We start from the raw sequence: 27,067 nt of genomic DNA, 5'->3' as shown, positions 1-27,067 counted from the left end.
TGGCGGGGGCAGAGGAAGGCAGAGGATGTAAATGGGAAAGTAGGAAAAAAAATCATAAAGGAAAGCAGGTTCAAGAAAAAAAGCGAGTCAGCAAACAGAGCGTGGCGAGAGACAAAGATGGAGTCCAGAAAAGTGAGCTGAGGACACAGACACAAAATGAATTGCAGTCAGGCGCCATTTTTCCTCCTGTCGGCAATGCTGTCAGCATTCCACGTCTTATGTTTCGCTATTCCATATTCTCTTCGGTTTTATTTTGCACTCCGCATCTCTGATTTCATCCTTTGTCTGCCACTGATTCATGATATGACAGCACAGAGAACAAAGGAACTAATCCATGGCAATTATCTTTTCACTACATTGTCTGTTTGATGCAATTTTACCATAAAAAACAAGGCACATTTTCAATTAGGTGCATGGTTCTAGCAGCAATTGGAAAGAAACCATAGTATTTTGAAGCAGACTATAAATTGAAATCTTAAATCTGAGCTTCCTTGACAGAAGTTTATAGAAAGACTGAAAATAACCCATCAAGTCAATAATATAGCATGATTGGTTACTGAACAGTACATTCATGCACATAATGCATAATATAGACATGTCAAAAAAAAAGTTAATTAATTAATGGTATTGCTCCTCCCGCGAGCTGATGAATGCTAGCCAGCGAACTTTGCCGACAGTGTAAGCCGAGGGCGGGTAGAATCAGGGCAATAGTGCCAAATCACCCGGGCTGACAAACCTCACTGGGGCAAGACGAGAGCGTATAAGGGGTTGTCATGCCGATGACAGTGCAACATGAGTCCTTAAGTAAAATGGCTGCATTTGTTTTACATTATAGTTTATTAAATAATATAAAGAGACTGTCGTCGTTAGAAATTGGATTGTTTGTCGCAATTTCTTATTTTTTGTGCAGCCCAATGATGAAAAGTAGATCTGCCCTGTTTAATCTGGTGTACTGTTTATTTGTCACACGCCGCACACACCTGTTTGTCCTCGCTAGGGCAGGCTGATTAATCGAACAATAAGCGAAACTGACATTTAGAGCTTCTAACTGATGTAAAACTGCTGCATTGGTTATTTCGTTCGAAAGTAGCTATTGAGAGAGAGACAGAGAGAGGGGGACGATTTCAAGGTGAGTAAGTGACTGAGACTGTGTACGATATGCAAATTAAATCAGGTGATGTATTTAAGTCTGACAGTAAAGAAACATTTACATTTAAAATTGAGCTTCAAACTCAATGTGCTTCTGTCACGACGCTATATTACTTACAAGACGCTACTTGCACAATATCATCATGGCCAAGCACTTGTTAGATGGCCAAGTTTGCATTCATCTGGCACCGAAAGGAGGCACAAATAGCTACTGTATTTTCCGGACCATAGGGCGTACCAGATTATAAGGCGCACTACCAATGAGCTATTCAGGTCTATATTAAATGATAGATGATAATTGGGTTGTACTTGTATAGCGCTTTTCTACCTTCAAGGTACTCAAAGCGCTTTGACACTACTTCCACATTTACCCATTCACACACACATTCACACACTGATGGAGGGAGCTGCCATGCAAGGCGCTAACCAGCACCCATCAGGAGCAAGGGTGAAGTGTCTTGCTCAGGACACAACGGACATGACGAGGTTGGTACTAGGTGGGGATTGAACCAGGGACCCTCGGGTCGCGCACGGCCATTCTTCCACTGCGCCACACAAAACATTTTTTTTACATGTAAAACACTACCTTGTGGTCTACATAACATGTAATGGTGGTTCTTTAGTCAACATGTTGCATAAATTATGTTTTACGGATCATCTTCAAGCCACTTTCTGACCATCTCTTCAGGATGGGCCGTTTTGTGGGCGGTCTTATGTGAGGAGCTCCACTCAAAGGGGCAATACAACCTTAGAGGAAAATCTAATTTAAAACATTTGTATGCTCGTACAACACTTAAAACCTTTAGTATATCAGTATGTGGAATGAAATTATGCAACGGACTAACCAAAGAAATCTAACAAAGCACCAATATGATTCAGTTTAAGAGACGGTTCAAACTACAAGAGTTCATAAACTACACAGAACAAGAATTCCGATGAACATTTTGAACCTTTTTTTTCTCCTTTTTTTTTGTTTTTATTGAGACAAAGATTATTTATGTATTTAAATTTGTTTGCTTACTATGGTATATTATTTATTTATTATGTATTTGTTCACTGTTCTGTTACAGAGAACAAGGAAATTGGTTAAAATTGCTATACTTTTTAAATTCGATCTCAATTCTGTACACTTCTGCTGGAATTTAAATTTTCCTTAGGGAACTCTCCTGAAAGAATCAATAAAAGTACAATCTATCTATCTATGGTATGAAAAGGGGTAGGATTAAATAAGCTCTGCTTCTTCCTACTCCTTTTCGGACGTGCTGTAATGAAACAACTGGAATTGTGTGATGCATTACTACATTGTATTGTATGCATGTTTGAAATAAACTGACACTGAACTGAACTGAACTTCAACAGTGTCGTCTTAAGTTAAAACTGTACACAATCGTGTGTTAGAAATGGCAACACCGGAGGATGAATGCCCCAAAATAAGAGAATAAAGAAAAAGAAGGAGCTTATTGACTACAACATCGATGCGGACGACAATGGTAGACGCACGCAACTTTTCTGGACTTAAGCAGATCCCAAATACACATCAGCAGGTACCAATAGGTAAGAAAAGTTGGTTTTGGAGAGTATAGCAAAACAAAACGGCAGATTTTTTTTTTTTCCGAATAGGTGCCATTTTAAAGTCCTACACGCTAAAATATTACCTGTATGTTGAAGTACAATTGACTACCGTAGCCATAATGTGCCGACAATCCATCAAGCGGTGTTGTTTCCTGGCTTACTAAAGATGAACTAAAACATTTTAACAGATTTTTGAGCATAGACTGTAATGCTCTATATTCTCAATGAAACATAAAAGTTGCTTGCTAGCGTCATCTTGCAGTCCACACGTATGTTAAGTGTGACTGCCATCTATCGGTCGATACTCTTTTATATAAATGGCGGCTGGCGACAAATCTAGCTTTTTTTCCCCAATGAGCAGCGAATCCTGCAGTGGACCCCTTCCCAATCTAAAATCTTGTTTATGACATTAAAAAAAATAAAAAATGAAGATTGATTGTATTTGTAATCCTAATTGTCTTTTCCCCCCCCCCAGTTTTTTCTCCCCCACAGCATTCAAAAAGGACATGTGTCATGGCCAACAACACAAATTACATGAAGATGATCGAACGACAAATACATTGAAGTCTTAAAGCAAACAGTGTAAATGTGTTTTACTCTGTAATAGTCAAAAATACAGCAGCCTGCACATAACTAGCAAACATCCTTAAACCCCGAGTCTAAAACTCACTTGAAACTACATTGCTTTCTACGAAAAAAAAAAAACCTTTTTAATTTGTGTTCACTCAGTTGGAAACATCATTTACTCAGCAATCCCCGTGGTGTGTTTGTGTGTGTTGCACAAGAATCACAGAGGCATGAAGGCCTACATTTACCTGAATGGCAGTTATCTGAAGTAGTTCATCAATTACAGTGCATTTAAACCTATACATCATCGATGCCGTTTACATATGGACCCCAGCTTAGCTGACACAAGGAAGAAGAATAAATCATTGATTAATTAATATCTGTTCATTAAGAATTGTATCAATCATTGTAATTTGGACAATTTGACATTTGTATGATTAAGCTTATGCTGTAGCGCAGTTTTAAGGCATAAAAATGGATATCATTCGTAAGCAGTAAGGATGTAACGATAAACGGTATCAATGATAATCACGGTAAAACTCCCGACGATTAGTATTACAGTTTTTAAATAAAAATGATCAAAAAACCGAGATTGATAACTGCACCTTCACACTGACTGGCGCCAGCTTGCTAGTTTAAATGATAACAAGAAAACAAAAGACATTAACGTCTTTCCCCACTGAGAGAAGACATCAACCAATCTAAATTTATACAAACACATTTGTGGTCCGAGCAACTAAGCTACTGTATTCAATTGTGCACATTGAACCCATAAGCTGAGCTCTCTTAGCCCAGAGTGATTGAAGATTACGAGACAGAGGTGTTTTATCGGGGTATTTGTACAGTGCTTACAAGGACCACTGAACAGAGTGGTTCACCAGAAATAATAAAGTGTATTTTTACACTTTTCATTTAAAAAAATCTTAAAGCGCTACATTACAACCCAATATTTACAACATTAAATCTTAGCCATTAAAACTAAGACTAAAACACTATCAGTAAAGTTGAAGTAAAAAAAAAAACATGCAAAATAGTGAGTTTTCTAACAGTGTGTCTATTAGTTTTATTTTTATTTCATTTTATTTTTTAAATAACTTGGTCAAAAGATTGCAGTGTAGACCTGGGCCAATATTTGACAAGTCAAATTAATTGAACGATAAATGAAAATGAACTCAATAACTTTGCGAGCCTCATTTAATCGCCATGTGTATGCGTTGTTACGGGCTGCAAGAGCTGTCCCTCTTTGCATCAATTACAGCAGCTGCAGGCGTTTGTACTACATGCACATAAACCGTAATAATAACTCCCAACGGTTAGTATTACCACACTTAATTAAAATGGTCAAAAAACCGTGATTGACAACCTCGCTAGCTAGCTTAAATGCTAAAATGAAAACAAAACACATTAACGTCTTTCCCCATTAAGAAACGTCAAAACCCAATCCAAACATGTACAAACACATTACTTTCCAAAACAACTGAGATACTGTATTCACATTGAACAAAAAGGCTTTGATGTCTTTGAACAAAGTGATCGGTATATACTCCACAGTGTCGAGTTTAAACAGACAGAGGTGTTCAACAGGAAGTGACCTCTCGTGACGTCACGTAAAGCGTCACAATAAAATGTGTCATCGGCCCAGACCTATTTCAGTGTGTGTATAAGTACTTTTGAGCACATTCAACAATACAGCGATAATAATAACCGTAATAATTCTGGTCACAACAACCATAATATGACATTTTCATATCGTTACATCCCAAGTAACCAGCAATGGGGCATTTAAGCAAACAAAGAGAGTGTGGGTATTTAGCTTGTTGTAATTGACGCAAATCCATTGCTATTCTTTATAAAGTAAGACACATGCTGAATAAGAAATGTCTGCATATGTTATACTATTATTTTATTTTTCCATATTTAACATATTGTGTTGAAGTTTGGGGAAATGTTTATAGAACAAACATAGACCCATTCATTAAACTTCAAAACAAGGGTCATTAGAATAATACACAAAGCGTGCTACTATGAACATACCAGTCCATTATTTATAAGTTCTAATGTGTTAAAATTTTCAGATATTGTCTTTTTAACAACAATTAAAATTATGTTTCGAGTAAAGAACAACAACCTTCCAGCTTGTATTTTTAGGTTATTTCAATTAAGAGGAGAAAACTATAATTTACGGGGGATATTGATTTTTGAAATAGGTAAAGTAAGAACGAATATAAAATACAAATGTATTTCAGTTTTAGGAGTTAAATGGTGGAACAAGCTCAGTGATGAGTTGAAGACATGTAGTTCTTTGTTAAATTTAAGAAAACCATGAAAGGTGAAATAATTGAAAATTATAAAATATAGTAACAATTACTTTCATCCTATTGATTTTTTTTTTAACGTTGATGTTCCAGGCAATCACATTTTCAGTGAATGTATAGGATAGGCAAATATAAGTTTTGGCTTTTTCGGTCATTCTTTTCATTTTATTTTATTTTTGTGTGTAAATGTGTATGATTGTTAAATATGTATAATCTGTACCGTTAAACTGGTCATACAAAATGGTTGATGGTTGATTATATGATCGAAATGAACTTATTTCATTCATTCATTCATTCAATAACATATAGCTCAGGGGTCTCCAACATTCGTCACTATGACATCTCACAAACACATTAAATGGGACTGTCGGTGTTGCTTCTACATTAAATGGCATACCTTCGCTTCTTAAGACACCTCATACGTACATACCACAGCTGACTAGATTGTGCGTTATAACACATTTGTTTATTTGTATAATGATTTATCTGACGTACAGTGATGTGTACATTAGTTCTAAAATTAGCAAAAACTTACTGTACATGGAACCCAAAAAACATGACGTTTTTTTTAAATCACTCGTGCATGATGTAAGAATTGCGTAAAAATACCTACTGCTGCACAAAATTAAACCAACACCTGAAAGTTAAAGTGTAAAGTAAAACGTGAGATGATGTCGCTCATTATTTATGACACAAATCAAAACGCTCCTTTTTACCCATCCTTGCACTATCACGGAGTATTGCAATATGGAAAGTTATGCAAATTAGACAACGACATCACTTAGAACCATGCTGTGTCACACCCCGCACTGGGCAAATAAGGAGTACTGTTATAATAATAATATGCGATAAAATTCCTGATGATTATTATTACAGGTTTAAATTGTAATTTTTGTAAAATCGTGATTGATTAAAGCACTTTGCAAAATTCAGTGATACTGCTTATTTCCTGGAGAAACAGCTAGCGTGTGAATCACTAGCTAGCATAAATGCTAACATGGATACAAGACACATTTAGAGCACATTTACCAATACAGTACTGTGATAATAATGACAACTGTGATCATTTTGGGAAAATGTATACAGAGTGCCAACATCAATTAATTTTTTTGATACAGCTCTATTACCCTCTGCCATTGGATTGTGTCAAGTATAATAAGTAAACACAATATACAAATAATATACTACCAAAATGCTCAGCTACACTTCTGTCTTGCATTATACGTCACAAAAAAATCATATGATTTATAGACTTACATATAGCCAGAGTGTGCTGGGATAGGCTCCCGCTCCCCACAACCCTAAACAGGGTAAAATACAATCATAGCAAGTGTATAGATGGAGGATGGGTGGCTTTATAGCTTGGATATTGTTATACGAAACGCTAACAGTTCTCACCACTTTCCTGGAATCTAGTTGCTGAAGTGGAGTTGTGGTTTTCCTCCACACAAAGAGGAAGTGAATCTTGTCAATTAGATTGTGTGAGTACGTGTACTCCGATGCTGCCAAAAGCTAAGTGCACTACCAGTCAATCAGTTGGTTAGAAGCACACAGGCTAACTTACATCCGGCTCACCAAGTGGCGAGGAAGATAGAAGTGGGGAGGAGGAAAAAAACAATGAAAGGAGAAGAATGAAATTTGATAAGAGTGAGCAAGAAGAAAGATCAAATAAAAAGGATGGTCTACGCAGCTACGGTTGTGATAAGTTACCACAAATGTAGACAGGTGAACATCCTCCTGAACCCAACAGTGGACACTTGTTTTTGGTTTATTTCTTTTGTCAGTTACAAATTTCAGAAAAAAAAGCCCTGTTATGCAAATCACAAATGCCCACTGCAGAGGAAATAGAGAAAATTAGCTCTGGGAAAATCAAAAACTTGCCAAATATTACAAAACTAGCGAAGTGCTGCCACTAAATCAATATGTACAATGTTTCAAAGCATAACTACTTCAACCTGAATGTTTATCGATTCCTTATGCAATACCATTAGCACATTTTCCTAATAACAAAACTGACTGAGGATGTCCCAAACAATATTATTGGCCTCCGATCCGATCAAATTTTTTTGGCCTCCGATTCGATCCCAATTTAAATCCATACTTTGAAAATATATACTCCAACTGAAAATGTTTAAAGCATTTAACTAAAGTAAACATAATAACACATCCTCATATAGTTAATACATGTATAATTTGCTAGTATTGTTGTAATCGTGTGTAACGTTCTATATTCTCAATAGAACATTTAAAGTTTTGCTGTTGTTTACTGGCATCATCTTGCAGTCTACACGTATCTCTTAAGTGTGACTACCATCTACCGGTTACACTTATCATTACACCATGTACCAAATAAAATAGCTTCGAGATCAGTAAGCACAACCAGAATTATTCAGTACATTAGGCACACCGGGTTATAAAGCGCACAGTTGTTTTTGAGAAAATGAAAGGATTTTAAGTGCACCTTATAGTCCGAAAAATATGGTATGTAAATACACACATATACATACATGCATAAATACATACTAATGGTGTGCATCTTTACCTTAAATGATGATTTGATATAAATCTTGATATATGCGTTATGATACGATTCACTAACAATATTTTTTAAACCTTTACGATGCGATTCGATGCAGATGTAAGCTTTGCATAGTGAAAATAAAATTAAATGTATCATGTCAGAACAATGCCATGTGTTTATTTTTTAAATGGACTCATACAAAACAAGCGGTTCCTGTATGATTAGCAAATAGTAGAACTATCAACTTTAAATCCATAAACTTAAAGAAAAGAAGATGTGAGCTAAAAAATGCAAATTATGATAAAACTCTAAATTAATTTTTAGTTTACTTGTATTTGTTTTACATTGTTAAATGTTACAGTGTCAAATTTGATTAAAAAAACTGAATGGTTGTGATATTCAAGAACAAAAATTAAATCTAATGACTGTCTCATTGACATGAATGATAGGTTTGTTTTTGTTGGAAGCATGACAGTGATGAAACGTTGACGTCTCAACCGAGGGAGAAACAGCAGCAACTTTGCACAGAGGGGGTGTGCGTCTCCTCTCTACTCTGACGAGAATGGAATGGACTTCATTGTCATTGCATTTAAAAGTACAAGGAAATGTGTTTTCAGTACAAGCTGTCTAAGGGCAGACATTCAGTAGACGGGGGACCGCCTGTGAGGAAAGGCTCACAGCAGTACCGCTTGTACGTTGAGGACATTAGAGTGTTATATATATATATATATATATATTTTACAGTAGTAAAGGGGTAAATATAAGTGTAAGAAATGTCAAGTGTGGCGTGAGAAAGGGTCAAATAAACTCGCAGGCTTGGCAGCTCTGAGCTTGGTCTTTAGTACAATGAACAGTGTAATAGACGCTGTGATTACCTCGCAGAGTTGTGGCGAAGTTGGAGCTGGAAGTCTTTCAAATGATTGTCCTCTTGTCTTGCCAGTTGCTGCGTCAGCTAGCATTAGTATCCTTAGCTCTCTCATCGCCGGCTTGAGTGCTCAGATTAGTCGTTACTTTAGCACTGCTTTCCAAACGTTACAAATGGCCATACTTTTTCCAACTGAGCATTTTTTTTGTAGTATCCAATTGTTTACCACGCTTTAGATTTAATATTCGGGGGTGCAATGTTTGTAAACTCTTTTGGTGCTGTCTGCTATGTTGCTCTGTCGGTACTCTCGTATTGCGTCATCACAGATGGCTTGCAAGAATAGAGCAGCCATATTTTGTATCAGATCAACAATCAACCGATTGATGACTTTGCAACCGGACATCGACCGATCCTTACTATATACAGGTCGATCCAGAGGCTCGCCAAACGATGTATTCAGATCTCTAAAGTTAAAATCGGTTATCAGTTTGTACTGATTATTTTTTACACCCCTAATATACACACATACATGTATACATATATGTATATATAAATATACAGTACAGGCCAAAAGTTTGGACACACCTTCTCCTCATTCAATACGTTTTCTTTATCTTCATGACTATTTACATTGTAGATTGTCACTAAAGGCGTCAAAACTATGAATGAACGCATGTGGAGTTATGTACTTAACAAAAAAATGTGAAATAACTGAAAACATGTTTTATATTCTAGTTTCTTCAAAATAGCCACCCTTTGCTCTGATTACTGCTTGGCATTCTCTCGATGAGCTTCAAGCACACCTGTGAAGTGAAAAAGATTTCAGGTGACTACCTCCTGAAGCAATCAAATAATGTACTAATATGATCCAGTTTAAGAGGCTGTTCAAACTTAAAGTGTTTACAAAGTTCAAATAAGAATAATAATGATAAACGTCATGAATTTATTGAAAATGAAATATTATCCATCTCATCAAGTGAATCATAACTGATTTAACTATTTATGAGAAGAGCTGATATATTTATTGATGTAAATTGAGTACAAATTGAGAACAGGAAGTATGTGTTAGTGATTGCTATGAAGAGAAAAAGGAGGAGGATTAGATAAGCCTTGCTTCTTCCTATTCCTTTTTGGACATGTTGTAAAGAAAATATGTGATATATCATATTGATACTGTATACATTTTAGAAATAAGTTTCAACCAACTAGAGGGGTCTGGGGCCCACTTAAACATTAACACTGAAGTAGTAAACTATTTACTCACAATTTTAATCATATTCAATAAATGTATCTACAACCTTGTCAAATGATATTAAAGCATGTTGTGTAAATCAAAGATTACTATCAAGGATTAGGTCAGACTGATCACAAAAATAAATAATCAATTGTACTATAAAAGAAAAGACCTCATAACCCCGAGGCCAACAACGGGCCTCGGCCCCATGGTTAAGAAACACTGGCATAGACTATGTTCTAAAGATCGTTTTAAGATGCTTTCTGATCGTCTCTTCAGAATGCACCATTTTGTGGGTAGTCTTATTTACAGGACTCTACTTTGACAGCATCTTCTCCCTGTTATCTTTGTTGTACTGGTAGTTTTTAGTGCTTACATAGCAGATATAAGTTAGTACTGTATGCTACTTTATGTTAGCAATGGCAACAGCTGGGGATGAATGCCCCACATCAAGAGGATAGAGAAAAAGAAGGGAGCTTATTTACTACATCGTCGGACTACAATGGCAGAACTGCGCAAAACACTTTGGGTAAACCTTTACCATGATGTCAATCGAACATGCGTCATCCTGCATTCCACACGTATTTATTGTGTAACTGCCATCTACTGATCAGTTATTACACCATGTACCAAATTAAATTGCTTTGAGGTCAGTAAGCACAACCAGAATTAATCCATACAGATTTTAAGTGCCCCTTATAAATACGGTAGTTTATTTTATGCCATGGTGGTGAGAATTAGTGACATTGAAGCGGCTTATAGATGATGCGCTTGTCACAGCCTGCACCCAAATTAGACACATATTGTCTGAAATTGGCCAACAGCTGGTGGGCAGCCTAGGATGGAGTCGACTCTAGTGGTTGCTTTGTTGGATCTGTTTCTGTCTCTGGGCATGCTGCCCATACACATCATATTTATAAACACCGCATTGGCCTTTGGGGCGCAGGAAATTCAGCAGCCATTTTAAAAGGGGCATCTACTCGTATTTCAGCAGCAGAAACAAGGAGGAAATACAATGCCAGATCATCGATCTGAATATTCTTGCTCAAATCGGCAGATCGTGGAGAACGGATCAAAGAGGATTACTTTTCATGAGTAAGAGTGACATTTATTAATAGTATATTATATACTATTAATAATAGTATTTTGTGATTCGAAGATTATTGTACTGTATTTATGCCCACCAGTGAAATTGTTGCCAAACTAAGCTGAAATCAGTTTAGTATGTGGAAAGTTATGATAGATTAAATGTGCTGACACTTTATTATGCCTGTCAGCAGATACCGAATCAAATTCCTTATGTGTTAAACATACTTTGCCAATAAAGCTAGTTCTGATTCTGATCAATCAATCCATCCATCCATCCATCCATCCATCCATTTACTACCACTTGTCCCTTCACAAACCAGGACATTAATGATCTGGAAAAACTCCAATTGATGGACAGACCAACCTGAAGCTTTATTGGTAATGTAATGGTGTCTTGCAGCACAAAGACGTCATAAGGTTGCCTTTTTCTGATGGACTTAGTGTAGAAAGTGTTGGAAAAATACTCCACGTCATAGCTGGATGATGCTTCCAGTGCTTCTGGAAACAACAGAACGATGTGGGCAACTGAGACAGAAAGTGCATCCTGTCTGGGACCAGATATAAAACAAAATGGCGGCATAATATTGCCATGACGCAGCACCAGCATTGAACACATCTCACTTCTTTTCCCCTTTCACAAAGCAGTACACCCTTGCATCCTCGTAGTTCAGCATTTTGCTTCAAATAATTTGTTTTTGTTAATGTGTTATTAGTAAGTGGTTTTATGACGCCATCTGCAGGACAAAAAGAGCGCTGCAGCTATGAATGCAACCATGGGCGCTGTCTCACAAGTCAATTCACCTAATATTTTCCACCAGACAATGCATTAACAAGACATGTATCTGCACATTTTGTAAGGACAATATTGTATCTTGTAATTGTTTATTAATGTGTAAAGCTGAATTCATAATCAGCTTAGCAAGTGTTATATGCATATTTTATAGTATAAAAAAATAGGCATTTAATTATTTCATTAAGATAACATCCCCTTGTGATGTTATGAATGTGTAATCATTTTTTTAAGCATTTTTTTGTAATCCTTTACCCAAAAAGCAAAGGATTTTAACACATCCAAAAAAATATTATTTATCTGCATCTTAAATCATTTGTTTTTGAACATTGACGACAATTTAACAGTCCCTCCCGGGCCCTTTTTGACATGACTAAATTTGCAGATGTTCTTTCCAAAAATTACGTTGGAAGGTGCAGGTTCTCTTTTAGGTATTTGTGAAAATAGAGTTATGGGAGAACGTGAAAGTTACAATAAATAGTTGTGATTTCCCTCTATAATTAAGATTTGGAAATTTGCTTAAGGAAGAGTAATTAATGAACAAATATAAACAAAGATACAAACAAAGAACCAAGCAACTATACAACATTGACAAAAATATTATTCATCACAGCAAAGTACACTAGTATTACTGCAAGGAAAATACAAAAATTATAACTCAGCCTTTACATACCAAGACAAAAAATAAAAATATTTACAGTTAAATATTTACTCATGCTGAAGACGAGTAAACAATACATATAATGTAAAAGGACATTGCGATAGAAATGACACTTTGTATAACCACTTTGGATATATATAATCCAAGCTTTATTTCTAATATCCTGTAGAATATTATCTATAGTAAAAATTGTTGAAGTATGTACTCACTTTTGTGAGATACTGTATACGTACATACATGCCTTTTAAAGTTATGTTCAATATATTCTTTACTCTATCCACCCATCCAGACATTCTCGTGCACATTCGTGCTTGTTTTGAAACTTAAAAAGTCTATAGTAAATAGGGATGTAACGGAAAACGGTATAATGATAAACCGCTGTAAAATTCAACACGGTTAGTAAAACTGTTTAATTACCGAAAAAACTTCATTTTTAATGCATTTTAGGCAACACTGCCTGCTTCCTGGAAACAAAGTCGCCGCATGCGCACTGGCGTCGTTTGGCTCGAGAAAACATGGCAGAAATCAACTACGCAGACTTTCCTCTGGAGATGTTCCCTCCGAGTAAACGCAGCCAAAGGCTTCGTTTCATTTTATTTCCCTCGCTTCCACTTCCATAGTGTAGAGTCTCTGCGTGTGTTTAAGGGAGCACTGCTGTTATTAGATGGCGACAGGTGTGGACAAAATTGGAGACATACACATTTGTCCCACACTAAAGGTATTGTAACGCAGGTGTCAAATTCATACCATGCCTTCTCTCTCCAAGTCGAAACCCTAGTCTTCTGTTACGAGCCCATAAAACCCTGTATATACAGTATTGCATTGATCTGTAGCATGTATAGGTTACAGTATACAGTGGAGGAGAAAAATATTTAAAGTTGCTTTCATTTCCTCAACATAGTGTCCTTCTCTCACCTGCAGTGACTGAGAGTTAATGTAATGAGGTGAGGAAACATGCAGCAGGCGATGTGTCGGGAACGTTGCCACAACTTCTTTATAAAGTATTTCATTTGATTACTGGGATGCTCACTTGTCCTTTATTTAACTGTTAACTTTGTTAGTGTTCCAATAATATTAATACGAGCTATTGAACGCAGGTAGCTAAGTATCAACACAGAGAGGTACAAAATTTGTGTATAAGCTGCGAGTAGTATCACTCCTGTTTATTTTTTTGGCCAAACTGTTGCACTGTAGCACATGGTGTTGTTGGAGAAGAACAAAGCTTATTTATTAGACTTTATTTTCATTAACCAAACTGTTTTGGGTTTTATATTGACATCAAAAAGTAAACATGTTTTTTTACATTACTTATGGGTTTTTGATGTCACAAAGTTATTACTTAAAAAACACTTGTGACATAGCATGTTGTTAATGTTTTATGGTGTATTGTTAATTATTATACGACAATTTCTGCTCAAACTCTTAAGGGATCAGTCCTGATACAACATGTACATACATGTAAATGTAGACAAAATGTACATAACCTAAAAGAATACCTATGTCTTTTGAAAATGTAAAAATAGAGATAAAGGCATCATGTAATGAAAAAAAGCTGACACATTGATACTATTAATAAATAAAAACACTAATATTTGTTTTTAAATAAATAAATGATAAATGGGTTATACTTGTATAGCGCTTTTCTACCTTCAAGGTACTCAAAGCGCTTTGACAGTATTTCCACATTCACCCATTCACACACACATTCACACACTGATGGCGGGAGCTGCCATGCAAGGCGCTAACCAGCAGCCATCAGGAGCAAGGGGTGAAGTGTCTTGCCCAAGGACACAACGGACGTGACTCGGATGGTAGAAGGTGGGGATTGAACACCAGTAACCAGCAACCCTCCGATTGTATAGATAACGTGCCTATAGCCTTTTTATTAGACATTACAAATTACATGATGGCGTCGCGTTCACACCTCACCCCAACTCTGTTTTACCTAACATAATGAATAGTCATGATTATTATTTTGGCCATAAACGTGCAGCCCTATGTGTAAGACTAGATCTCATATATGAACACTATTTTTATCTAACTGGACAAAAAGTGCAGTAATGGCTTATGGCCATCAAGTGCCATCTTACAAAATGTTTACATTTGTTTTGTTCATCTCCTACATCTATAAAGGTGCCATCTTGCACAGTTTTCACATTTATTTTTTTAATTTATGTTATTATTTTGTTTCTGCCATTATACTTTATTTATAAAGCTTGTGTTGCTTTCATATGCACATTACATTTCTACAAGAAACAGTGTTCTTATCTATAATAATGTTTCTTCTACAATGTAAATCATTTTGAATGTGTTTGTGTTTTTTAAAAGATTTCTACTTTTTGAAAATTTTGATCACATTTAAAAATACCGCGATAATAATAACTGAGATCATTTTGTTCACAATAACCATAAGAAATGTTTATACCGTGACATCCCTAATCGTAAACTTGTGTCTATATTCAATTACTTAGCACATGGTTTCAGTGAGAATATTGGCTAGCTGTTGAGGGCAATCTACAGTTGTGATTTATGTTGGTAAATGGGTGAATGAGTGAATCTCTGTGTCAACTTAAACGAGGACGTGAAGACTAAAGCCAGGCAGGAAGACATTTGATTGGTTAGACAGTTACGTTGCGTTTGAGTGCTGCTGGGACAAATTCAATTGGCAAAAATGTGCTGGGAAATTGCAGGGATTGGACAAAGTTGCAAGGCCCTGCATAATTTGCAGGGATTGGTTTAATTTTTCGCCAATCGTTAGGGGGCGAATAGCGTGGAAAATTGCTTTGAAAAATGGTCACAAACTATTTTTTACACAGCAACCCAATGAAAATGTGCAACATTATAGAGTACCTTAAGTTGTGTCAACACATGTTTAGAGACAGGTGAACTTGCGTGTGCCTTACCTGTATGTCAGTGTCTTTAACTGGCTCAAGGGGCTCAAAGGTAGTAGCTGCACTTAAAGTCTCAAGTCTCTGAGAAATGTGAAAGATGTCCAAACCTCTGGATCCAAGGAGAATAGACCTGAAAGAGAGTAGTGCTCCATTAATGAATGCGACAGTGAGTCAACAAAGAACAGATGTCCACTAGAGGACGCCATAGATGCTTTATTTACCCATGACATTACAGTACATTTATACGTCTGTTGTCTGATTTCTAAGACAAATACACAACAATGAGCCATAAATATCATGTGTGAGTATATTTGGAGCATATTCCTTACGCTTTTACGTCGGCAGCATCCTGCGAAGTGCGGGTGAGCGTGCGAGAACGAAGCCTCTCTCCAGCCTGTTGGATCTCCTGAAGGTTCCTCTCAACATGTGGCAGCTCTGACACCGCCTCAGTCTCTGCAGCCAGCTGCTCGGCCTGCTGCAGCAGCTCCCCAAAGCCCTCTGCATCCATGCCCCTGTAAGTCAGATTTTTATGGAAGGTGACAAAATGTTAACAATTTAATAACGGTCATTAAAAAGTGGTACCCTGGTACCATGTTAACACAGGAAATACAAGTTAGGGGTGGGATAAAATAAGATCTGCTATTTCCTGCTCTGTTTTGGACATTATGAATCCTGCAATTGTGAACATATGATATACAATAACATATACCGTATTTTTCAGAGTATAAGTCGCTCCGGAGTATAAGTCGCACCGGCCGGAAATGCATAATAAAGAAGGAAAAAAACATATATAAGTCGCACTGGAGTATAAGTCGCATTTTTGGGGGAAATGTATTTGATAAAAGCCAACACCAAGAATAGACATTTGAAAGGCAATTTAAAATAAATAAAGAATAGTGAACAACAGGCTGAATAAGTGTACGTTATATGAGGCATAAATAACCAACTGAGAACGTGCCTGGTATGTTAACGTAACATATTATGGTAAGAGTCGTTCAAATAACTACAACATATAGAACATGCTATACGTTTACCAAACAATCTGTCACTCCTAATCGCTAAATCCCATGAAATCTTATACGTCTAGTCTCTTACGTGAATGAGCTAAATATTATTATTTGATATTTTACGGTAATTTGTTAATAATTTCACACATAAGTCGCTCTTGAGTATAAGTCGCACCCCCGGCCAAACTATGAAAAAAACTGCGACTTATAGTCCGAAAAAAAAGGCGTCATCAGTCCATTTCCTCTGATCTGGCTTTGGCCATGATATTTTTGTTTTGAATCAAATGTAGTTTTACAGATAACGCTTTCCTGGACTATGACAACAGTCTATACAAAATGCATGTCCATGGGCTTGTGTTTTGTGCATGTAGGACTCCAATTCTTTCATATGCCTGCTGCATGTAGCATAATACCAAAGACCTACAGTACAGGTCAAAAGTTTGGACACTTCCTTCTCATTTCAATGCATTTTCTTTATTTTCAAGACTATTTACATTGTAGATTGTCACTGAAGGCATCAAAACTATGACACATGTGAAGTGTGTGCACCTCTTGAAGCTCATCGAGAGAATGCGAAGAGTGTGCAAAGCAGTAATCAGAGCAAAGGGCGGCTATTTTGAAGAAACTAGACTATAAAACAGATTTTCAGTTATTTCACCTTTTTTTGTTAAGTACATAACTCCACATGTGTTCATTCATAGTTTTGATTCCTTCCGTGATAATCTACAATGTAAATAGTCATGAAAATAAAGAAAACGCATTGAATGAGAAGGTGTCCAAATATTTGGCCAGTACTGTATATGTGGTTTACAATGAATGTGGCATATTTGTCAATTTTCTGTACTAGTTTTTTTTCATATGATCCGATCTCGATTAATATCACTTTTTTTAATAAAAGGCGAATTGTCCCTTGCAGGATTATAGCAAGTATCCTTGCATCCCTAATATTTACTATGGCAGTATCTTGTAATAGACATTTCTGCCATGTTTGATTGAGGTAATATATGCTCACAGCTGACAACTGTCATTCTGTTCATATACTGTATATAATTGTGCCTACTAGAGGTGCAATAGTCGAGTAACCCACGCTAAGTTAGGTTTTATGGCCACGGTTTTGCTTCTTTTTCGGTACATTTTGTGGGGGTAAAGAGAAAAACGTATTTTCCCTCTCAAAGTTCCTTTGTTTTTTTTGCTTGTCATTACAAACATTCTGCAGTAAACAAAGCATCAGTGGTGTAGTGAATAATATATGACTTATTTCAAGTAAAATAATGTGTACCAACACATAAAACAATGTTAATGATTATTTCAGGGGCAAACGTTTTTTTATCCACAAACTAAAAAATAACAAAAAGTGTCTGCAGAGCCTTTTTTGGTGCATGTTATATCAGAGGAGTTTAAATAAAATAAAAAGTCAGATTAAAAATATTTAGATATAAAATGTATTTTTTGTGATTAAATTGGTGGGTGTTTTTATTCTGCCAGTTGAGACCAATACAATAGTTCAGTCACAAAGACATTTGTAGAGTGCCTGCAAGTCCGCATTCAGGGCAGGATTACTGGTGAGCTGCTGCAGATAAGTAAAACTAAAGTCTGTCACTAAAGTCAGCCTTCTGGAAGATAGATATCCATCCAACATCAATTTAAAAGGCAATATATCAATTTTATTGATACTAAAAAAAAGCAAACATTGGATTTAAGAACGGCAGACTCAATATATGAAGTTTAGCACTTTTAATGAAAAGGACATTAAACGTTAAGTCTGTCTACCCGTCTGTGGCGTCATCAAAACAAAAATGTCAGATACCTACCATGGTCAAGAAAGGTTATAACAAATGCAAACGCCACAAGACAATATTTTAAATTACAACAGAAAAACTTTCAGCTACGGCACGATTGTAAAAGTCACAACAAACACAAACGCCACCACACAATAATATAACGCCGTAATACAACTTTAAACAACAAAGGATACGACGAACAACACGGAAGTGACGGCAGAACACGTTCGCCGATGGACCAGCTTGAGATAAAAGGTTAAAAACTGTGTAATAAGCACCCACAGTATATTAGTATTATTGAAAAAGTTTTTTTTAAGTTATCACTGAAAAAGTGGTCACACTTCACTAACATTTCCAAGTTCGTTTTAGTACAACCTCAGCCATTTGGTCCGTGTGTCGCCGAAACAAGTCCTCTGTCACTTTCGTTATGTCATTATGATGTTCTGTGTTTATTAAAATGAGAGTAGTAGCAGGTCAAAGCACTGCTCATTTAATTTGTTTGCACTTAATATCTCAGGTAAATCTACTGCCAATTCAACCTGAAGAGATGTCGGTTGCACTTTAATTTTGATATCAACAGTGTATTATTTGAATGGTGAAAAACAACAGCAAAGGTAGCAGGTTTTGGTACTTTTATTGAAAATAATGTGAATGTTGAAAATGAGAGCAGAAAATGTTTATTCTTGTTAATTCAATCTAAATAGTTGAATTAAATAGTTATTAATTATTTAGGATCCCCATTAGTCTTCTTGGGGTCCTTATTAAAATATAAGTTACAACAACATACTCAAGATACAATCATAATGCAATACCTGTATAGATACACCATAAAATATACAGTTAGAACCAAGCAAAGGCAAAAACAATGAATGAAAACAGCATTTCAACGCAGATAAATATTGTGAAAGCATTGGCCAATAATTGTTGTTTATTTGCATGTTTGTATCCATAATTAATGTATACATAATTATCTGGCAAGAAATAACAGGAATATGGGAAACTGTATCTGCAGTGTTTAGTATCCAGTAGGGCTGCAACAACTAATCGATTAAATCGATTAAAAACGATTATTAAAATAGTTGGCGATTAATTTAGTCATCGATTCGTTGGATCTATGCCATGCGCATGCGCAGAGGCTACTTTTTTTTCTTTTTTTAAAAACCTTTACCGGTATTTATAAACTGCAACATTACAAACAGCTGAGAAACAATAATCAAAATAAGTATGGTGCCAGTATGCTGGTTTTTTTTCCAATAAAATACCGGAAAGGATAGAAATGTAGTTTGTCTCTTTTATCCGATTATTAATCGATTAATCGAAGTAATAATCGACAGATTAATCGATTATCAAATTAGTTGTTAGTTGCAGCCCTAGTATCAAGTAGGGCTGGGCGATATGGACGAAACAGTATACTTTATCTTTGCAACCTCATTATACAATTGGCTAAGTTTTATATTCATAAATGTAAGTTTCTCAATACCCGACCAGTTTTTTTGTGCCTTTAAAAAAGAATTAGAACTCTACGTTAAAACCCTCTCTACCTCTAACAACCAAAAAGCTGTGAAAACGATGATGCTGTGTTCCAAATTTAAATTTATTTACTGAACTTGTGTGAGCCTATGGCTTCGCACTTTGTTATATATATTAGACTTAGACATCCTTTTTATTGTCATTCAAATTTGAACTTTACAGTACAGATAAAAACGAAATGTTGTTGCATTAGCTCATGGTAGTGCAGGATAAAAAAATCAATAAGGTGCATATATAAATAAATAGATTACTGTACAGATAAATATATTGCACTTTTGCATATGCATCCACGTTTATGGATGTATGTTATATTGTCTTTGTATTCCAATATATATATATATATATATATATATATATATATATATATATATATATATATATATATATATATATATATATATATATATATATATATATATATATATATATCATTTTATTTTACTTACTTTATTGAGTTTACAACCCCCTGGCACTGATTTGTACTGTTTTTGTACTTATTTTTAAAATCATTATTTCTCGATTGTTTGTAAATGTTGCAGTTTATAAATAAAGTTCCAAAAGAAAAAAATGCTGCAGTTTATAAAAAAAAAAAAAAAAAAAAAAAAAACACAAATAAGCGGCGTTTGGTAATTTTGAGATAAAATAAATTATATCCCGAGGCGTTCCCAGGCCAGCCAGGAGACATAGTCTACCCAACGTTTCCTGGGTCTTCCCTTTGGCCTGCGATCCCCCCGGGAGGAGATGGACGAAGTGGCTGGGGAGAGGGAAGTCTGGGCTTCTCTGCTTAGGCTGCTGCCCCCGGGCGGAAATGGATGGATGGATGGATGGATAAATTATATCGATATTACAATAATTTCTTAATTCATATCTTGTTTAAAATAAATGTGTCCAGTATTTATTTTCCAGTCACAATGGTTGATTTTTTTAATGCTAAAAAGTTACTGAATCAATTATAACTGAGTCATTTCCGATCGTACCGTTCTAAAAAAACAAAAAAAAACAGAGTAAAACAACTTGCACTGAGCCTAGTCTATAAAATCCGCTACACCTCCCTGATACCGAAACTACTTCCTTAACGTAAATGACCGCCATAACCACAACACCAGGGGGAGCTCCACTAACCACGTTAAACCCAGATTCCGATCTAACAAAGGTCTTAACTCATTCTCTTTCTATGCCACATCAATGTGGAATGCGCTCCCAACAGGTGTAAAAGAAAGGGCATCTCTATCCTCCTTCAAAACCGCACTAAAAGTACACCTCCAGGCAACTTCAACCCTAAACTAACACCCTCCCCGGATTGTTAATAATCAAATGTAAATAATCAAATGTAGATACGTTTTCTTATGCTTTCTGATCTCTCTCTGTGTCCACTACTTGCTGTACATATCCTACCAAGTCAGATCTACACTGTTTCAATGTCCATTTCTGTGTTCTCAATTGTTGATGACTGAAGTGATAACAACCAAATCACCCCCCCCCCCTCCCCCCACATCCCGGATTGTAAATAATGTAAATAATTCATGTATATACCCTGATGATTATCTTGTGTGATGACTGTATTATGATGATAGTATATATGATAGTATATACCTGTATCATGAATCAATTTAAGTGGACCCCGACTTAAACAAGTTGAAAAAACGTATTCGGGTGTAACCATTTAGTGGTGAATTGTACGGAATATGTACTTCACTGTGCCTAACAAAAGTCTCAATCAATCAATCAAAGTCTCGCCACTGAATCGTATCGGCAACCACACATTCTGTATCGAATCAAATCGTTCCGCCCCGAGTAAAAAGACACAGTATAACAGCTGTCAATGAACACCCTCGGACAAGCTTTGCTTCTTCCTACTCCTTTTCGGACATGATGTAAAGTGAAATGATATGAAATTGTGTGATGTATTATACTGTAAGCAGAGGTGGGTAGTAACGCGCTACATTTACTCCGTTACATCTACTTGAGTAACTTTTGGGATAAATTGTACTTCTAAGAGTAGTTTTATTGCAACATACTTTTACTTTTACTTGAGTATATTTATAGAGAAGAAACGCTACTTTTACTCCGCTACTTTTATCTACATTCAGCTCGCTACTATTTTTTATCGATCTGTTAATGCACGCTTTGTTTGTTTTGATCTGTCAGACAGACCTTCATAGTGCCTGCGTTTCAACAAATACAGTCACTGGTGACGTTCACTCCGTTCCACCAATCAGATGCAGTCACTGGTGACGTTGGACCAATCAAACAGAGCCAGGCGGTCACATGACCTGACTTAAACAAGTTGAAAAACTTATTGGGGTGTTACCATTTAGTGGTCAATTGTACGGAATATATACTGTACTGTGCAATCTACTAATAAAAGTTGCAATCAATCAATCAAAAGTGTGAAGGAAAAAAGACCCTTTTATTTCAACCGTACATCCCGTCAAAAGCCTAAAGACTGACTGCACAGTTCCTGTCTTCACAATAAAAGTGCCGCTCCATCACGCCTGCGCTTTCAAAACAAGAGTCTCCGAAAGCCAGCGCAAACAAGCTAGCAAGCTACGGAGTTTGCCGCCAATGTATTTCTTGTAAAGTGTATAAAAACGAATATGGAAGCTGGACAAATAAGATGCCAAAAATCAACCACTTTCATGTGGTATTAGACAGAAAGGAGGAACTTTTTTCTCCTCCATTTGAAAACGTGGACGCTATCAGCACTACTGTCTGATTCCAATCAATGCAAGTCATCAGAATCAGGTAATACACCAACTTATATTCTTGTCTTCATGAAAGAAAGGAATCTATATGTGTTAAACATGCATGTATATTCATTAAAACACCTTTAACATGTAAACAAAAACGGCAAAATAAATAAATATAAATTATATACTGTATATATATATATATATATATATATATATATATATATATATATATATTATGTGTATGTTACTCATCAGTTACTCAGTACTTGAGTAGTTTTTTCACAACACACTTTTTACTTTTACTCAAGTAAATATTTGGGTGACTACTCCTTACTTTTACTTGAGTAATAAATCTCTAAAGTAACAGTACTCTTACTTGAGTACAATTTCTGGCTACTCTACCCACCTCTGACTGTAAGTGTGTTCATGTTCGAAATAAACTAAAGAAATAAGTTATGCTAACGACACATTAGCACAATGCTAACATCAACACGAGCTAGTTCTTGCATGACGTGTGACAACACGACGCACAAAGGATGCATTTAAGTAAGAATCGTCACATTATTGGCGGTTTTAGTCAACTTTAGCGTGTTACAGACAGGCTATTATGTAGCTGTTAGCGTTGTATTGCAATCAATGGGGATGGGTAGCATGCTGATGCTAATTCACATGGACAAGCAATTTCAAGAAAGGTGTAATATGTGTAGCAGTTGGAGGTAAACAAGCTCCCTTACCGGTTGTTTGGGACGAATTTCAGTCTGAATTCTGCTGAATGGTTGATGAAATAACGTCCAAATACGTCAACAGGAGAAGCAACCGTGCTTGCAGCGAAGTATGTTATCTGGCCCGGCACTTCGGAAGTCGTAGCTGATTGGACGAGGCTGAAAGACCGCGCCGGATGTCACACTTGCTCGCTTTTCCCAAGAGGGAATCTATATACTCCACCACGTGGTCGGAAAAAATACTGCATACAAACTGCTTTTGCGAGATCTCGCAAAACATCCATGTCCCGTTAGGGCAGGGGTCGGCAACCCGCGGCTCTAGAGCCGCATGCGGCTCTTTAGCGCCGCCCTAGTGGCTCCCTGGAGCTTTTTCAAAGATGTATGAAAAATGGAAAAAGATGAGGGGAAAAAAATATATTTTTTGTTTTAATATGGTTTCTGTAGGAGGCCAAACATGACACAAACCTCCCTATCTTTTATAAATCCCATTGTTTATATTAAACATGCATACTTGCCAACCCTCCCGGATTTTCCGGGAGACTCCCGAAATTCAGCGCCTCTCCCGAAAACCTCCCGGGACAAATTTTCTCCCGAAAATCTCCCGAAATTCAGGCGGACTCAGGTCCTCCACAATATAAAAAAGCTTACCTGCCCAATCAGGTTATAACTATAGAATGATGGAGGGCGAGTTCTTGGTTTCTTATGTGGGTTTATTGTTAGGCAGTTTCATTAACGTCCTCCCAGCGTGGCAACAACACACAACAGCAGTCACTTTTTTGTATACCGTAAAGCAGTTCGTCTGCCGTAAACAGCAATGTTGTGACACTCTTAAACAGGACAATACTGCCACCTAGTGCAATTGATGAAAGCACTTTTGTGCGTGCCACACATCAATGCATCATCAGAGAGGGTGTTCAGCATGGTTAGAAAAATAGTGACAGAGAATAGAACAAGGATGGACAATTCAACCCTTAACTCAACAATGAGTAGATGAGTGTTATGTGTGTGTATATGTGTAAATAAATGAACACTGAAATTTAAGTATTTATTATATATATATATATATATATATATATATATATATATATATATATATATATATATATATATATATATATATATATATATATATGTCTTAATAAGGTTATCCAAAAAATAGTGCTCGATACCGTAGTAGAGCGCAATATATGTATGTGTGAGAAAAAAATCACAAGACTATTTCATCTCTACAGGCCTGTTTCATGAGGGGGTTCCCTCAATCATCAGGAGATTTTAATGGGAGCATTCACATACCATGGTTTATATAGGGCACAGAGTGGGTGGGTACAGGCTGGCGTAGGGGCGTGGTGATTGGCTCATGTGTTACCTAGGAGGTGTTTCTGTCTGTGGCGGCATGCTGATACAATTTCGCTGCGCTTGTTGAGGGATGACAGGTCTGGACGGTAAATAATAAACAGTTTCTCTTTCAAGCATAGGTTGCATCTTTTATTACCACTATTGTAAGGTGTGCTGGATGCAAGAATTTGCCATGTTATTGAATATTCAACATTATTGTCTTTGAGGTCCCAAATGTGTTTGCTGAGTTCTGTGGTATTCCGCAGGTTTTGGTTCCTGAAAGAAGCCTTGTGATTGTTCCATCTGGTTTTAAACTCTCCCTCGGTTAATCCTACATATGTGTCGGATGTGTTAATGTCCTTGCGTGTTACCTTAGATTGGTAGACAACTGATGTTTGTAAGCACCACCCGTTGAGAGGGCAATCATGTTTCTTGCGGCAGTTGCATCCTTTGTTGGTTTTGGGGTCGCTCTGTCCGGGGGCCGACGGCTCATTTGCAATTGTTTTGTTGTGGTTTGAGATGATTTGTCGTATATTGTTCATACAGCTGTAGCTCAATTTTACAGCAAAAACGTCTCAACTAACATTGGCCACAAATTCCTCACTCTGATTGACAAACACTTTCCCAAAGGCAACAGTATTCAACAAGAACAACATTAAATTGAGCTACAGCTGTATGAACAATATACGACAAATCATCTCAAACCACAACAAAACAATTGCAAATGAGCCGTTGGCCCCCGGACAGAGCGACCCCAAAACCAACAAAGGATGCAACTGCCGCAAGAAACCTGATTGCCCTCTCAACGGGGGGTGCTTACAAACATCAGTTGTCTACCAATCTAAGGTAACACGCAAGGACATTAACACATCCGACACATATGTAGGATTAACCGAGGGAGAGTTTAAAACCAGATGGAACAATCACAAGGCTTCTTTCAGGAACCAAAACCTGCGGAATACCACAGAACTCAGCAAACACATTTGGGACCTCAAAGACAATAATGTTGAATATTCAATAACATGGCAAATTCTTGCATCCAGCACACCTTACAATAGTGGTAATAAAAGATGCAACCTATGCTTGAAAGAGAAACTGTTTATTATATACTGTCCAGACCAGTCATCCCTCAACAAGCGCAGCGAAATTGTATCAGCATGCCGCCACAGACGGAAACACCTCCTAGGTAACACATGAGCCAATCACCACGCCCCTACGCCAGCCTGTACCCACCCACTCTGTGCCCTATATAAACCATGGTATGTGAATGCTCCCATTAAAATCTCCTGATGATTGAGGGAACCCCCTCATGAAACAGGCCTGTAGAGATGATATAGTCTTGTGATTTTTTCCCCCACACATACATATATATATATATATATATATATATATATATATATATATATATATATATATATATATATATATATATATATATATATATATATATATGAAATACTTGACTCGGTGAATTCTAGCTGTAAATATACTCCTCCCCTTTAAGCCACGCCCCCAACCACGCCCCCGTCTCACCCCGACCACGCCCACCCCCACCTACCGGTTTCGGAGGTCTCAAGGTTGGCAAGTATGTAAACATGCTTCACTGATTCGAGTATTTGGCGAGCGCCGTTTTGTCCTACTAATTTTGGCGGCCCTTGAACTCACCGTAGTTTGTTTACATGTATAACTTTCTCCGACTTTCTAGGACATGTTTTATTATGCCACTTCTTTTTCTGTCTCATTTTGTCCACCAAACTTTTAACATTGTGCATGAATGCACAAAGGTGAGTTTTGTTGATGTTATTGACTTGTGGGGAGTGCTAATCGGGCATATTTGGTCACTGCATGACTGCAAGCTAATCGATGCTAACATGCTATTTAGGCTAGCTATATGTACATATTGCATCATAATGCCTCGTTTGTAGCTATATTTGAGCTCATTTAGTTTCCTTTAAGTCCTCTTAATTCAATTTATATCTCATGACACACTATCTGTATGTAATATGGCTTTTAATTTTTTTGCGGCTCCAGACAAATTTGTTTTTGTATTTTTGGTCCAATATGGCTCTTTCAACATTTTGGGTTGCCGACCCCTGCGTTAGGGGCTCCGTAGAAATGAGTTTGACACCCCTGCATTAACCCTTGTGTGGTGTTCGGGTCTGTGGGACCCGTTTTCGAAAAATGATCCATCCATCCATTTCCTACCGCTTATTCCCTTTGGGGTCGCGGGGGGCGCTGGAGCCTATCTCAGCTACAATCGGGCGGAAGGCGGGGTACACCCTGGACAAGTCGCCACCTCATCGCAGGGCCAACACAGATAGACAGACAACATTCACACTCACATC

The 27,067-nt window shown here is 36.8% G+C and overlaps 1 protein-coding gene across 2 annotated transcripts in view; it reads right to left on the bottom strand.

Moving 5' to 3' along the window:
- nup93 (nucleoporin 93) overlaps window positions 1-23,566 on the bottom strand; it is a 57,893-nt gene extending 34,327 nt beyond the window's left edge. For both annotated transcript variants that reach the window (XM_061970243.1, XM_061970244.1), the window contains exons 1-3: window positions 23,400-23,566; window positions 15,984-16,166; window positions 15,667-15,784 (exon numbers count right to left, since the gene is read on the bottom strand). In XM_061970243.1, the coding sequence (XP_061826227.1) occupies window positions 15,667-15,784; window positions 15,984-16,162 (297 nt within the window). In that variant the 5' untranslated portion in view covers window positions 16,163-16,166; window positions 23,400-23,566. The remainder of the gene's footprint in view (window positions 1-15,666; window positions 15,785-15,983; window positions 16,167-23,399) is intronic.
- Between the last annotated feature and the right edge of the window lie 3,501 nt (window positions 23,567-27,067).

This window comes from Nerophis lumbriciformis, linkage group LG10 (assembly GCF_033978685.3).
Source record: "Nerophis lumbriciformis linkage group LG10, RoL_Nlum_v2.1, whole genome shotgun sequence".
In the NCBI taxonomy this organism is placed as follows: Eukaryota; Metazoa; Chordata; class Actinopteri; order Syngnathiformes; family Syngnathidae; genus Nerophis; species Nerophis lumbriciformis.
This window is presented reverse-complemented; position numbering and strand designations above follow the sequence as displayed.